Source organism: Xiphias gladius, chromosome 18, assembly GCF_016859285.1.
Source record: "Xiphias gladius isolate SHS-SW01 ecotype Sanya breed wild chromosome 18, ASM1685928v1, whole genome shotgun sequence".
Taxonomy (NCBI): domain Eukaryota; kingdom Metazoa; phylum Chordata; class Actinopteri; order Istiophoriformes; family Xiphiidae; genus Xiphias; species Xiphias gladius.
Window position 1 is genome coordinate 4,593,153 of NC_053417.1, and position 15,666 is coordinate 4,608,818.

The 15,666-nt window shown below is 41.4% G+C and overlaps 1 protein-coding gene across 1 annotated transcript in view; it reads left to right on the forward strand.

Moving 5' to 3' along the window:
* Positions 1–391: 391 nt before the first annotated feature.
* The window catches only part of arhgap4b (Rho GTPase activating protein 4b), a 31,484-nt gene continuing 16,209 nt past the window's right edge, over positions 392–15,666 (forward strand). The window contains exons 1-8 of the mRNA XM_040152945.1: positions 392–546; positions 9,033–9,391; positions 11,522–11,693; positions 11,810–11,972; positions 13,700–13,762; positions 13,872–14,095; positions 14,558–14,636; positions 15,054–15,275. Of these exons, the coding sequence (XP_040008879.1) occupies positions 9,322–9,391; positions 11,522–11,693; positions 11,810–11,972; positions 13,700–13,762; positions 13,872–14,095; positions 14,558–14,636; positions 15,054–15,275 (993 nt within the window). The 5' untranslated portion in view covers positions 392–546; positions 9,033–9,321. The remainder of the gene's footprint in view (positions 547–9,032; positions 9,392–11,521; positions 11,694–11,809; positions 11,973–13,699; positions 13,763–13,871; positions 14,096–14,557; positions 14,637–15,053; positions 15,276–15,666) is intronic.

Sequence of the window (15,666 nt, forward strand, 5' to 3'; positions counted from 1 at the left end):
TGTTGTGAGGGCGAATAATACAAGGTCATCAGAAAAAAAACATTTCTAGAGAGAAGGGGATGGAGCGAGGGATGGAAGGAGGGAGGGCAGTGCAGGCAAGGGATGGATGGAGGGAGAGAGCGGGAGTGAGGGATGCTGAGGGAGAAAGACGGTATATTCATAGTAGCAGCGGTATTTATAGCCGCCCAGAAGAGAGGAGAGAGCGGGGGGCGTGGCTTGGGTTGTGGCTTTCGCACTGCTTCACGAGGCAGAGAGGGAGAGAGGGAGGGAATGGGAGGAGAGAGGCAGCTCTGGTGCCAGTGAGAGAGCGCGAGAGTGGAGGCTATTTGGCATATTTGGCAGGAGAGGGAAGAAGGAGGGAGGGAGGGCTGTTTTTGAGTGTGTGCAAGAGAAATGAGAGGGGGGGGAGGAGGGAACTGAGCTGAGAGAAATCTGTCAGATTCAAACACACTGCTCTGTGTGTGTGATAGAGAGAACGAGGGATGAGAAGAGAGAAGGAGAGCTGAGGAACAGATAGAAAGAGACAGCGGAGGACCACAAAGTGAGGTATGTACGGCTGTCATGCTGCTCATGAATCCAATAACAACCTGTGTGTGTAAATATATGTGTGTGTGTGTGTGTGTGTGTGTGTGTGTGTGTGTGTGTGTGTGTGTGTGTGTGTGTGTGTGTGTGTGTGTAAGAGTGCATGCATGCTTGTGTGCATGCGTGACTAAAGTGAATATGTCTGTGTGTTTATATATAGTTTAGTGTTTTAAAGGGTCACTGTATTCACTTGGGGTTTTCTAAGTGGACAAATGGATGTAGGCTACTGACTGTTAGGGGTATCAATTATGTAATATGTGTGCACCATTTTCAGTGTTGATGCTCTGTGTGCGCGTCTGTATGTGCTTGTGTAATTATAGTGAGGTGTTTATGTGGCCATTGTGTGGAGCACGGCTACAGCCCATTGACCATATGGGGTGATTTTCAGTCACACTTCTCTGCTGATAATGCAGAAGGACCTCAATTCCCCCCTCTGCTTATCGCCTACACTATTGACAGATAATTCACATCCTGTTATTAAAGGACTAAGAGAATCAAATGGCTCAAACAGCCTTTTCAGAGGCATCTGCAAAGTAGCATCCCCTTTGTGCTGGTGGTGTCACAACAAAGATTGTGATGGTAATGTAACAGAGCAGCCTGGCTTTAAAAAATTGTAAGGTTGAAAGCTCTTGTAGGCAAGCTTTGTTTTTGTTTTTTTGATGAGCTGAAGTTTACTTAACCCTAGAAGGCAGTCCAGTTTAAGTATCAGGTACAGTTTCTTAAACATACAGTATGGTTTTGCTAAGATTATGACTGAATGCCTGCTAATGTAAAATACTATACTTTGAAAAGTTGCCCTTAGAAAAGCAAGTCCATTGTGGTCAAAGACGCAAATCCCAGACCTAAAACAGCATGATGGCTTACTATCTTGCCTTCACTGCATCAAAAGACTAAGAAACCAGTTGTTTAACTCACACCTTTCAATTAAAAAAAAAAACAACCAAAAGATGCAGAAATATCTTCGTAACCAGTGAGGAGCATATGACAAACTGTTTATTTCATTTAGTGCATTTGCTGGACGTGCATTTGTCTAAAGTCATACTGATTCTGATCTAATCCACTTTCCCAGGCAGTGGCTCACCTGTGAGCTGTGCTGGGCAACAAACATCACATGAGGAAACGTGGCATTACAAGAACTTGAACATGTCATTTCTCCTCCCAGTATGAAACAGTATGAGCAATGTTTACAGTTACTTGGCAACATTTTTCTAGCAGTGGAAGGATTCCGATCTTTTACTTAAGCAAACGTAGAAATAGTGCTGTGTAGATATGCTCTAGTACAAGTAAATGTCATGGATTCAAAAGTAAGAGTACATAAGAAACAACATAAGTACCTGAGGTGAAAGTACGCATTATGCCGAATGACCCATTTCTGAATAATATATATTATATTACCGTATTATAATTATTGATGCATAAAACATCAAAGTAATGTTGCATCTGATAAAGGTGGGGGTACTTTTAACTTTTACGGCTGTCTACCTAAATCTACAATAATACATAATTATTTATTTGTTGATTATATTTTGTATATTATACATAGTAAGTGGAGTAAAAGCTACAATATATTTCTTCAAAATGTAGGGGAGTAGAAATTTTAAATGGTATAAAATGGAATTACTTTAGTTAATTACCTCAAAATTTTAGTTAAGCACAGTATTTGAGTAAATGTACTGAGTTACTTTCCATCACTATATTTTTCACAGTGAGACTTGTGGTACAGTAGAAACTAGGCAGGAAATTGGCAGTAGAGCCAAACATAAACTGACCACTAATTAGCTCTATCATAGAAAGTCCCAAGGAAAATGCCGTTGGAGAAGTGAAGGTCTCAGCACACCCTGAAGAGCGGATGTGGGCAGCTTGACAGCCTCTCACCCCTCACAGTACCCAACTGTCTGCATGCATTCCATAAACATTACCTGTAAATAATCCTCCGCATAAAAGTCAACCATGACAGGACCTGAGAAATGTAGACAGCAGTGGAGAGTTTTCTGTGCCCTTTGGCTTTTATTTGGCAACCCTGTCTGATGCTAAATCGCCCTCAGTGCTGGTGCAATTAGGTACCATGCCAGGATATGCAATGCATCTTATACTGTGTTTAAAATATACTTACTATGCTACTGCCAGAGGCCGTTCATTTTCAGCCTTTTGCAAATGTATGCCCTATGTGCAGTAATTGGTGGCCACACTTTTTTTAAAAATTTGACGCATTATGTGCCACTCTCCACTGTGACCTTTTAAAGTAGTCGTTCCTGTGGTGTGTGTTTTGGCAGTGATGAGAACCAGGATTAAACTGCTGCTCTGTACCTCACTTTCTGTGAGGTACAGAGTCATTCTCTACGGAGAACCTGTTTCCTGTTTGCTATTGCAGCTGCTGCACAAGCAGTAGTTGAGAAGGATATACTGTATAATAGTGTAGAGAGACTCTGGCATGAAGCAAACTCTCTCAGTGATGTGATGAATTTGGTTTTTGCTACTTTGCATAGCTAATCTTGCATCGCCCTAAATCTCATGACATGTTCCAAGTGAAACCTGGGGCCACAGCCAGGACGAGGGTGCTCTACCTGTTCTGGGGCAGTCAGGGTGGCAGTACATGCTGCATTCAGATTTGTTTTTCAATCTAGCAGCCAATAAATGAGCTGACGTGTCCTCTCGTTTCTAGTGGTTCAAAGAAGATAAGCTTCGTCTTCAGCAGCTGCAGCAGTATGCTGTACTAAGAGAAAGTACAGGCTTGAAATCTGATTGGTTTTGTAGATTTTGTCTTAAAGCGAGGCTGTGTAACATTTGACAGTAGAGATTACACTGTCTTCCCCTTACAAATCAAAAGTTGAATTTGTCAGGAATACAACCCACATCACTCACTTCAGCACAGTCAGGGTTTTTGCTGCCCCACCCTTATTTGGTCTGGTGTGACCAGTAGCTTATGATGGCTAATACTAGCTAGTGTGAACAAACTTGAGATAGATATTGCTGTATACCTGACATTACTGAGTCAGTTCACTGACTTTATAACTGTTCACTACTTGATCTACTGTTATGCTAAGTTTTTGCATTTAGCCTTGAGGGAATTACTTCAAACCACGAGGCAGCAACTCTAGTTATGGCCTGCAGTTAGTTTGGTAACGTATAAAAGGCAAGTGGGCGGGAGAAGGTGAAAGCTTTTTTTCAGTGTCAGACTTTAGAGAATGAGGATATGGCTGTTTCATGGAGGTAGCATTTACAAGTGTAAACTTGATTCATATGGAGCACACAAAAAAAACCAGTGGAAAAGATTAGCTGGCTTATTTTGGGCCAGCACTAATAAACGTGCTTTAAAGGGCTAATGCAACAATATAGTATTGCACTTCCATAAAGTTGGGATACTCAAAAGATTATGATCAAAATCTGCTGCAGCTGAGACCAAGGTATCCTGACTTTTAGTTGCTAGTAAGGGGAAACTCTCCAAAAACACTGGATCCTACATTGCCTACGGTGCAACTTGACAGCATCTTTCATCACTCCCTTTCGCCTACGAAACACCCACGTTTTTCTAACTCCACACTACCAGTTTGTAATGCAGGCTTTCAGTTATACATTGGTAGCCTACAACCCCAAGTGGAGCTAACCATATTGACATCATCTGGGTATTTTTTTAGACTATGGATGGCTCCCTCCAGAGCCACAGAAAACATTATACAGCTATTTTATCAATCTGAGTATTACTTCTAATCACAAGTAAACGGACCTGTATATGTAGAATCAGTGATCTTTGACTGGAGGGACCTGGGCCTAAAGACCCAGACACTGTACATCCATCCAAATAACATCATAATAAAAAAAAGAAAATATGTGACAGAGGCCAGCAGCTGTTGTTCTACAATAAATTGAAACACATTTTAATCACCTGCTGAAACCCCTTCCAGTCATGATGAGGTCTGTAGAACAAAAGCTTCTGTAAGCTGTGACTTGACAGCACAGGTCCTGTCTGCCGTTGATTAATTTGGCTAATTCCATTATACTACACCTACAGCCCACTTGGTAAGGTGACGTCGTGCACATATAGTATGAATCATTCACAAATGCTTTTCTCTTGTTGAATGTGTCATTGTTTAAAGCCAGTTTGTATTCTGCATTATGGAAAATAGACCTTTCCAATGAGATCTGTTCTCTTCCACCAACTGGTTATCTACATGCTTCCTCCTGCAGCATAAATTGCAACAAGCTCCATCTTTTCCTAATCATGTCTCTCTCTACAAGAGCCTCTCCAATCAGTCAACCTGACTCTACCTGACTTGTGTTCACAGCAGTGCACATACAGCTGTAGCACGTCTGACAGCAGAGATTAGCATAAAATCATGTTTGATGCACTCATGGATCCGGTACTTATCTGTGATCACACTGCACTGATAGAGACGATACTTCAAATGTGCATGCTGTTACAGCTCAGCGGAAACCTCATATTTCCCAAAAGTCAACTTTTCAGGATGTGAGATTATCTTGCTGAGGGTCCCGTTCCCACCTACGTGTCTTCTGCAAGGAATGTGACACAAAATAACATTCTGCACAGTTACAGGGTCAATTTACCAGAATGTGGTTGGCTTCCAGCAATGTATGGAAATCCCCATATAGTATCAGCTAATACATCAAAGACAATGTCCCGCTTGTATCCTGTATTACTTCAGCTTAGTGCTTCATTTTTTTCTTCAGAAGAAATTAACAGAAAATCCCCTTAGTGGCAATAACGATCTATCACACTGCACCACATGTACCCTCTAGTCTTCATTCTACTTTATATTCACCACGTATATCATATGACCTTCTCCTTTCATTGACCTTGACTTGAAGTATGAAACGCTGTTCTCCGATAACCTCCATCTCTCTGCCCTCGCTGCCCTTTTTTGTGTTTCTCTTTTTTCCTTTGTATTTTGCTGAATCTCTTGCAACCCCGCCTCTCTCTTTCTCAGATCATTTACATTTGCCTCTTTCTGTGCAGATTAAGGTTGCATGCCATCGAAGGCCTCTGGATCCTTCCCCAAGGTCTCTGGGCCCTCGCAGTCTCATTTGCGGAAATCTCTGCATTTGTTCACTGTACTTTTCCATTTAGTCTTTAGTTCAGTCTGAAATGGTCACTTAAGTGTGTCTGGATTACATCCAGTACACAGCTTTGGAAGAGGAAATGAAAGCACATGCCTAAGAGCAAATGTTAAGTCATGAGTGATTGGCTTCAGTTATGATAAAAGGGTATGATATGCAACATGTCAGACCATTTCTATTTTTTCTTTTCCATTTTCTGAATGTACAGTATAGTGCTCTGAAACCATGCCCTCATGCTTTCAAAACTACAATAAAAACCTGCATTAACAATATTACATCTTCCCACAGTCCTGTACATTATAAGAGACCACATTAAACCAGCAGACAGATCACGTGTTAATTAATGGGTTAGGCCACATTAAATCACGTTAGTCTAACAGTGAGTGTGTTTTTTCAGTCACAATTTGCTTCAGTTTCTGTTTTGAGTTTTAATCAAATCAAGATTATTGCTTAAAGCTGAATAAGGTTCAGTGTTTCCAGTGAAAGCAGGAAAGCAGCAGTTCTGAGACCTGTTGAGAAACTGACACAGGATGTGGGAAGTGAAGTTGCCTCTGTGTGTGTGTGTGTGTGTGTGTTTGTGTGTGTGTGTGTGTGTGTGTGTGTGTGTGTGTGTGTGTGTGTGTGTGTGTGTGTGTGTGTGTGTGTGTGTGTGTGTTGTTTGTGACTTTTTGGGTACAAATTTCAGAATAACGACAAAAGCTGTGCCCCCAATTGGGAAAAAGCTGATTTTTGGGTCACTGGTTATGGTAAGGGTTAGGGTAAACCCCCAAAGAAATGACTGCAAATCTATGTAACGTCCACAAAAGTGACCAAGGTCAACACGTGTGTGTGTGTGTGTGTGTGTGTGTGTGTGTGTGCGTGTGTGTTTGTGTAGGCGTGTGCGCACATGCTTGCCTACCTGTGTGCAAGTTAAAAGCAAGATATGGTTTGTGTGAAGTTTACGCTGACTAATAAACATCCATGCAAAGGCCTATGTTTAATGCGATGTAAGCATTTAGTCATGTGCTAACTGGGCTCTCCGCCTCTACTGTACTAGCAGTGCAGAAATTGATTTTCATTCTTCAAAAGAGTCTTCAAAAGTTGGCTTTCTCTTTCATCAACATTCACCAGTTTTAGTAATTCCCAAAATCCTGGATCCCAAAAGAGCTGGATCATAAACTTCCTATCATTTCAGTACACCTTCCTTACCTGGTAAACAACCGTGCCTTTTGATGCCCCCAAGTGTCATGCATTCTTTCCATTAGAAAGCCCAATAGAATGGGAGGAGCTATCTTGGGCCTTGCCCCTGGTTCCAAATGCAAATGTCCAATTCATTTTTTCAATAGACGAAGTTATGGGACTCACAGTTTTGCCTTCAAAGCTTGGACAGGTGTGAAACTGTCATGGCTGAATCATTTTGGTGTGTTCAGACAGAGAGCAAAGCAAATTTTCGCCTCGCTGTTTATGAGAATTTGACCACTGGACCATTTTTGCGGTCCATGTTGATTCACCACAAACAGCCAATGTACCAGCTGTATAAACATTAGCAGTAAGCTAACTAGCTATGGACGCACCGACCGTGGGTGTGGGAGTGTGCCTTTGTTTTTGTTCCAATCAGCCTCTGACTGAACACAGAACTCATTGGAAGGGTACGCTTTTTATCTTAAAATCCCATCATTCTCTATAGTACGGTCCTGGTTGAAATGATTGGCACCTCTGAATTTTAAGTACAGAATTTAAAATATCTTCAGAACTAAATTCAAATTAACCAATTTTGTATGATCAAATTATTTTAATAAAATGTCCAAGGTTACTGAATAAAAGAAAATTTTAAAAAACATAACTTGCGTAAAAGTGAAAGAATTAAAAGACAAAAATGTACCCCAGCCACAATTATTGGCTCCCTTCACTAATATTTGGTTGCAGAAATTTTGGCAACAATAACAGCCTCTAAAGGTTTCTTGTGGCCATCTAGAAGCTTCTTACAACTGTCTGCTGATAGTTTCTGCCATTCTTACATTGCTATGCATTCAAGCTCTTTTAAGTTTGCATAAGTATTTTTTACAATGGCAGATTTCAGCTCTCTCCAAAGGGTTTCAATGGGATTTAGGTCAAGACTCATTGCTGGCCAGTTTAAAACAGTCCATCTTTTCCTTTTCCACCATTCTTTTGTCATGCTGGATTTCTGCTTTGGGTCATTGTCCTGCTGAAAGATCCAAGTCCTTTGCCTCAAACCTAGTTTTCTGACGCGGGGTAACACATTTCGCTCTAAAATGCCATGGTAATCTTCTGATTTCGTCCTTCCTTTGACACATTCAGTGCCTCCAGAACCAGAGGCAGCAAAGCAGCCCAACAGCGTAATAGAAACTCCGCTAAGTGTTAACATTATCCAAGAAAGACCATGGCTTATTTAAGAAAGTTTTTGCAAACCGTAGTCTTGCCTTTTTGTGCTTTTCTTTCAACACTGGTGTCCTCCTTGGCCTTCACCCATGGAGCTTTACTTGGTTTAGTGTGCGGCATATGTAACGGGATGAAACCTCCACTGCAGATTTCTCCAGCCTGAAGCTCTTTAGATGTCCTGCATGGTGTTTTTTCCACAATCCACATCAACCTTCACAGACTTCTCTCATTGAGTTCCTTCTTGGCACCACGTCCTGGAAGCGTCTTAACAATTTTATGACTGTGAAACTTCTGGACAACATTATGAACTGTTGAAACATGAATTTTGGTGATTGCCTTATAGCCTTTGGAATTGCTGTTTTTTGATAATAGCATCTCTGATGCTCTCAGACAGCTCTTTTGTCTTCCCCACTGTAAAAAAGAAACTGAAAAAAAAAGAAATTGTTAAAGCAGATCACAGGCTTTTTTGTTATGGGTCTCCAAACAGTATTTACTACATCCTACCGTGACTCTAGATTCGCATCTTTGACCTTTTTCCTTTAGAAAGCTTGTTAAAGCTTGGTACAGTATGTTGGAAGAAATCATTGAGACATTTTTTTGTGTATTTGACCATTACCTTCATAGACATCCCCGAACCCTGACCTCAAGGCGCCGAATGTCCTTCATTACTGCTATTACTCATCACCTCTCATCTTCCCATCCCCCAGCCTTCGTCCTTCTTCTCTCACATCCCCATCACTCTGCCCTCTTACTGTCCATTCTGTGCTCTATCCCCATCTCGCTGTCCCTTCTCCTATTAAATCTCCCTATCTGGTGTCACTACCCCGTTCTGTCTTGTCACACACTGGCCTCATTTGTCCTCTTTCTCTGACTCTTTCATCCTCTGATTCTGGTCTCAATACATCTGCCCTTCTTGCCCCCTGTTGTCCTCTTGTCATCCAACTCTTCTCTTACAGTTATCTCCTCTTCGCTCTATTTTCCCACTGTCTGCTGCTCAGGCCTGTTCACCTATGGATCAGCATTCATACCAGAAACCCAGGGGATTCCATGGACGCATCGAACCGACTGACATCCCTGCCGAGTGCAGCCGATCAACACTGATGCTGATGCGGTGCATACAGCTGTAGAACAGCAAGGCCAAGGGGTCGGGGTGAAAGGTCACAGACTACAGAGCCAGAGCAGGCCCGTGCAGTTGAAAGGTTTGAGGAGGGGAGACTAAAGGATACGAGAGGAATCAGGGTTCAGGAAGAAAGGTCTCAGTGACAGACGAGGGTCAAGGTGTCAAAGATGATGACATCACATGGAAAGCTGAGGAGGGAGAAGGGGAGTCTGGCCGAGTATGAATCACAGATGAAAGGTAAGTCACTCTGTATATATGTGTGTCTGTGTGGGTTGTGTACTTGTCTGTGTACATCTGTGCCCTTTATCACACCTCTGTTTGTGCATGTGCACTTATTTGCATGCATGAGTGCATGTAAGACAGCACATGTGCGTTCATGCATGAATGTGTGCAGTTGCTTTGTGCAGTCATCAAGCCATATCCTCTCTCTGAATGCATTCGTGCATACGTATACTGTACGTACTCAAAATTTCCTACATTGTCAAGAACTGATAAAATCACCTTTGTTTGGAGCGTGATGGCAATCCATGCATGGCATTACAAGACATGACAACAGCTGTGTGCGTGCATGCGTACGTGTGTGTGTGTGTGTGTGTGTGTGTGTGTGGTTGTTTGTGTGTTATGTGCTGTATTTTAGAGCGTGCGTGCTGTGGCTGGCTGGCTCTCTGTACTGTACTACGAGGGTGTATTTATAGTCAGTATTAGTGATGCTGTCTCCTCACATCCAGTCAGCCCAGGGCTGTGTACTCAGACAGAGACAGAGAAAAAGAGTAAAGAGGGGAAAGAGGGAGTTGGCAGAGTGGGTTTGGGGTGTAAGCAAGGGAGAAAAAAAATGAGAGCTGAGAATGGGTAAGAAAAGATAAGAAAGAGAGAGGTGAGAGAGCAAAGCCAAGGTGGTGTATTCTGAGAGAATGATGTTTGTGATAGTCTTGTCAAATCAAATTTTCAAAGTGCAGCACCGGGCAACATTACTACTGGTTTAGTTGTGTTTGCATACAAGGATCTGTGGTTTTATAATGTTATATTGGGTTGTTACAATGGATCTGTGGGTAATGATCCATACACTGCTGTCAAATTACTCTTTTAAACTCAATCAATCACACCCCCAAATGAAAGCATGGACAGCGTTTTATTAAATCTTGTAGAAAGGGAGATTATTCAGATGAAATGTGTGATTAGAAAAAACGTTGTTGCATATTCTCTAATTGGATCTGTTCTTACCAGGTGAATTATTGTGTGAATGAACTGTTCGTCAGAGAGCCATGGGAGTTAAACTCGTTGTGTCTGCATGTAATACTTCCAGAAGCACGATTAGTTTCATGCGTATACTTTGAACAGACACTGTACGTCTCCATACTGTACACTGTGTCCAGTATGCATATCACACCTGCAGGCACTAGCAGGTGTGATATAGATTTTTTAAAATTTTGTTCATATTAGTTAACATGCAACAGGACACATAAAGACATGAAATACACATATAGTAAAGACAGAAGACAAAATCTCTTCCGGGATTACTACTGTAGGACTGTTACTGTAGGACTGCTCTACAGTACAGTGAATGCATACAAATACACACGTGCATGCACTTACATGCTCGTAGATTTCTCTTTTCTGAATAAATAATATCCAACTATGAAAGTTACCAACTGGAGACAACATATGAGGGCTCTTAAAGGGAACACCAAGCAGTTTTATGCTCTAAGATACACTTTTTATTATGATACAATGATAAATTAAGCAGAGAATCATCCTTTAATAGTAGAACAGTGGAGAAACGAGGAATACTGTTACCTACAACATTATCTATACCTATGCTGACCACTTTCCGAAACAGAGACTTCTTGGCTTTCCCAAACAGTGTGATAATATATCTTAATACAACCATTGGACCATAATTCGCTCTGCAGAGATGCCAACATCTTGATTTGGTATAAAATCAGAGGAGTAGAATATTCTCTTTGAATGTATTTATAATGCACCAAATGATGATCAGTGTTTCTGGAGGAAAGTTTAACAGTATTCCAGACTCTCCTCCAGTTAATTCAAGTATTCAAAGGTAGTATATCTTCACTAGAAAAATGTATTAATCTTTTTTACTGGCACAGTTTATAGATCGGGTAACTATTTTATTTCTTGGATGAGTAAGTATGCATGGGGCGAAGACCCTCATTGTAAATAGGGGAAAAAAGAAGAATCTGGAAAATCAAAGCTTGTTTTGTGTGTATGTGTGTTCTCATGTCACTCTCTGTGTTTGCATGCCAGTGTGTGTCCTGGCTTAGAAACATTTATTTACTTAAGTGACTGTCTTCCATTTCCTCTCTATGTCTATCGCCCTGTCTATCTCTGGCACTCTGTGTGTGTCAGACCTGCGGGCCCAGCTGACAGACCAGATAAAGATCTTAGATTCTCAGGTGGAGGTAAAACAGCAGCAGCTCTCAGACCTCTCCGAGTTTCTCCGGCGTCGAGGTGACATTGAGGCCGAATATGCGCGCGCCCTCGACAAACTCACCGAGAGATTCACCCACAAGACTAAGAAGTAAGTGTGTGTACGGTATGTGAGTGCACATTTGTGTCTTTCCTCTTTCTCAGGTGATTCTAAAGTTTTTTAGTTTGCTATATTTCAATGAGGACGTCTGTCTTTTCTTCCTCTAGGAAGGAACAGTGGGGCCAGTCTGTGTGTCAGGTCTGGTCTGTTTTGCTTACTCAGACTCGTCTGGAGAGCCGGGAACATGCAGCTTTGGGTGACACCTGCTGCAACACGCTCACACAGAGACTGGCACACAGCACAGAGGATACACACCGTCTGCACAAACGGGTGAGTGGAGGATGATTTGTGTAAGGACACATACTGCAGAAACAAACACACCGGAAACACACAGTACAAGACAAAGAAGTTCACCCACCAGACCAAGTAGTTAAGTGTGTATATAGTAAGCGTGTAAAATGTATGTATATATATACTTATTCATCTTGTTTTTGCATTTTTACATTTTTATTTTGTAGGCTATCCTCCTATCATTCCTCTCAGCTATTCTAACATTATACTGACTGTGTTCAGTGTTCAGATATATAGATGTGGCAGAACTGTTATGCAGTTTTAAGCAGAATATTATCGGACTCAGTGTGAAAACGAAGGAGAATGGTGCAAAACTGTTCATTGTAAATGGCAGCAGAGCTAGCTCAAGGTTAAACTTTGAACTACTGTATATACTTTATTTAGTTTTGTGTATATGTACAGGTGTGTCTGACAGGGTTGCTGTTTTCTAGATAAACTAGAAAAAAAAAATTATCATTGCCAATATAAACGATGGCCCGACCTGAAAATGAAGTTGGAATAAAACAATTTGTTCTCTAATAAGTCCTTTTCTGACATATTGAAGTCTTGTGTTTTTAAATTTCCAGGGGTTTTCCATAGACTGTCAGTATTTGGAGCAGAGCAGAATAAGCAGATCACCACACTAATATCAAAATCATTCCACTCTCTCAGTTCTCTCTCCTGTAAGAAAAAATAAGCCTTTATGAATTTTATGAATGCATAAATTCATAAGGATGGATTTTTGTTCGGTGTTGCCGGATTCATTTTTTAATATAGCACAACACTCAAATGACTCCAGTTGTTAGTTGTCAAACTTGAAAGACGAACAGACTCACCAAATAAGCTCTTTAAGTTGACACATACTGAACAAAATGAAACTCTTCATTTTAATCCCTCGTCATGTATTTGTCCTGTTATCTGTCTTGGTACCACAGTGGCACCTGAAGTCTCATTCATTTTATAGTACACAGACTCATCTTGCTCAAATTACTGGTTGTCAGACACACACTCTGTACCTTCTCAGAGATGAAAAGTGAGCAGAATTTAAATTAAGCCACTATAGTTTTCAGAGAAGCTAAGAGGTGTTGTTTGGCTTGATGCCATGAGGAGCAAGACCCTTTTAGCTTCTCTAAAATCACTGTTGACACTACACCGAATATGTTATGCCATATTCCTACCATCAAAGCAGTGCTGTGCAATTGTTCAAAATAGCAATGCAAGTGATAATGGCAAAATTAGAATAAAAATGAAATATTATTTTTCCAACCCGAAATCTTTCTTGAAAGGCAGCTGAACAACACAAATGCAAAGTGATGCATTACTTTTCTTGCCTAGCTTTGGTTGAGAAAATTGATGTTTGTACAAGAGTCAGTAGGTGGTTAGCTTAGCCGAGCATAAAAACTGGAGACAGCTAGCCTGGCTCTGTCCAAAAAAAAAAAAAAAGGCACCTACCATCACCTCCAAAGTCCCTTTGTTAATACATTTTATCTTGTTTATTTAATTCCTACAAAAACTTAAATGTAAAAACATAACCTTATGGCTTTAAGGGACGTTAAGTGCTGGAACTAAGCTAAGTTAACACCTGCTAGCAGTAAAGTAGCTTCATATTTAGCATACAAACATTAGATTGGTATAAATCTTCTAATCTAACTGTCAGCAAATTAGAAAGTAAATGAACAAAAAGTGTACAATGTTTTTGGCTAACAATCCACTTTTATAAATTTCAGAGCAAAGAAGTTGGAATCCAGATGCAGGATGAGTTGCTTAAGGTCACCACTGAACTCCAGACAGTGAGCACACTATTTTATTGTCCTACATGTAGCTATGCAAAAAAATTGTATTAATGCACTGGCAATGCTAATGTGGAATTTGTGTTATGTGACTTGTGTGCCGATGAAGGCTCTGAAGACATATAACCAGTACCACACAGACTGTCTGATAGCTGAGGGGAAGCTGAAGGAAGCTGAGCGGTTGGAGGAGAGACAGACTGGCAAGTCAGCTGAGCTTGGCCCCGGCCAATCAGGGGGGCAGAGGCGGAGTTCCGTCAAGAAGATGGAGAGATTAATGGAGAAGGTGAGTGTGTGTTTGTGTCTGAGAGAGAAAGAGAGAACAGGTGACAGGAAGTCTTGAAGAAGGTTTTCCACAGAGCAACCAACCATTTCCTGTTCTTGCATTTCCTGTTCTTGCTGTTTTGTGTGTTTAGGTGTATAAACTTCAAAATTCTGGTAAAGCATACCTCCTTTATATATATGTTTTTCAGTGAGACGGTGCGTGTTATGTTCATGGGCCAATGACTGCATAATGTGTTCTCTTTTATCAACATATTGTTTTGTGTTCATAACCACAGTGTGATATCTTCTCTTACTTGTGTGTGTGTGTGTGTGTGTGTGTGTGTGTGTGTGTGTGTGTGTGTGTGTGTGTGTGTGTGTGTGTGTGTGTGTGTGTGTGTGTGTGTGTGTGTGTGTGTGTGTGTGTGTGTGTGTGTGTGTGTGTGTGTGTGTGCGGTGTGTGTGTCTGTGTGTGTGTGTGTGCGTGCAGAGGTGTGCGTGCAGTGGGAGAGAGAGACCCAGTTGGTAGAGGACAAGTAATGTAATGACTGAATTTAGCATAGCAGCTGCTACAATGCAGAAATACTACCTGCAGGACGTGAGCACCCTCATCGACGTAAGAAACATGCAATTTGAGTTGTGTCACTGTCTGTGTGTTTATGAAAGGGTTGAGTGGTTTTGAGATACCTTTTTGTGCCAGTCCTGTTATTTTCTGAAGGAAACCTGGGATTTTATGTGGAGGAAGAGTAGAATAGTACTAATTTCTGAAGCAGTCCTTTTCAAAAAATAAAGGCCGATTCTCTCCTACCTTTCTTTTCTCCCTCACCACAACCACCACAATGTTTTTCTATTCTTTCTTTGCTTTCCCTCTTCTTTTTTCCTCTCCTCTACCATCATTACCTGCACTCTGCATCCCTTCTTGTCTTTCTCTCTGTCCTCCCTTTCATCCTCATTTCCTCCTTTCTTTTTCTGTCCTAACTCCCTCCTTCCATCCTTCTCATTCTCTTTTCTCTCCCTCCTTCCCCCTTGGCAGTGTTGCGACCTCGGTTTCCATCTGTCTGTGGAGAGGGTGATGAGATGCTACCTGGCCAGTAGGTGGCGCATCCAGAAGACAGAGGAGACGGGGCTTAAGCAGCTGGAGGGAGCTGTGACATCCCTGGACCAGGGTGGAGACAGAGATGCATTGCTACAGCAACACGACGCCGCCTTCTGCCTTCCATTCAGATTCAACTACCACCCACATGAGGGAGACCAGGTGAAATCACTGTAACTCTGGAAGATGTGTATGGTTTCTGTGCATGTAACTTTTTGCTACATTCACAGGTAAGCACCCATTGTTCAGCTTAGCAATCATTGTTTAGTCAAAGAGGCAACATTGAAACCATTTGGTTTATTATGTACCAACTGCATAACTGATAATTTCACAAGCTGGTGGCAACATATTTGTCTGTGTTTACCTGTTGTCTGGTTTGCTGGTTTGTTTGTTTGTTTTGTTTATCTCTTCTCCTCGTGCTGAAGCTATGTGCATGGGGCTGTGGCAAGAGCGATACTCAGTTTCTGAAGAGTTTGCAGGGTGATGTCTTTTTTATCGTCTTTCTAAAATCAAAAACACAAGAGCAAAGGAAGTAAGGAATGGATTAAACAGT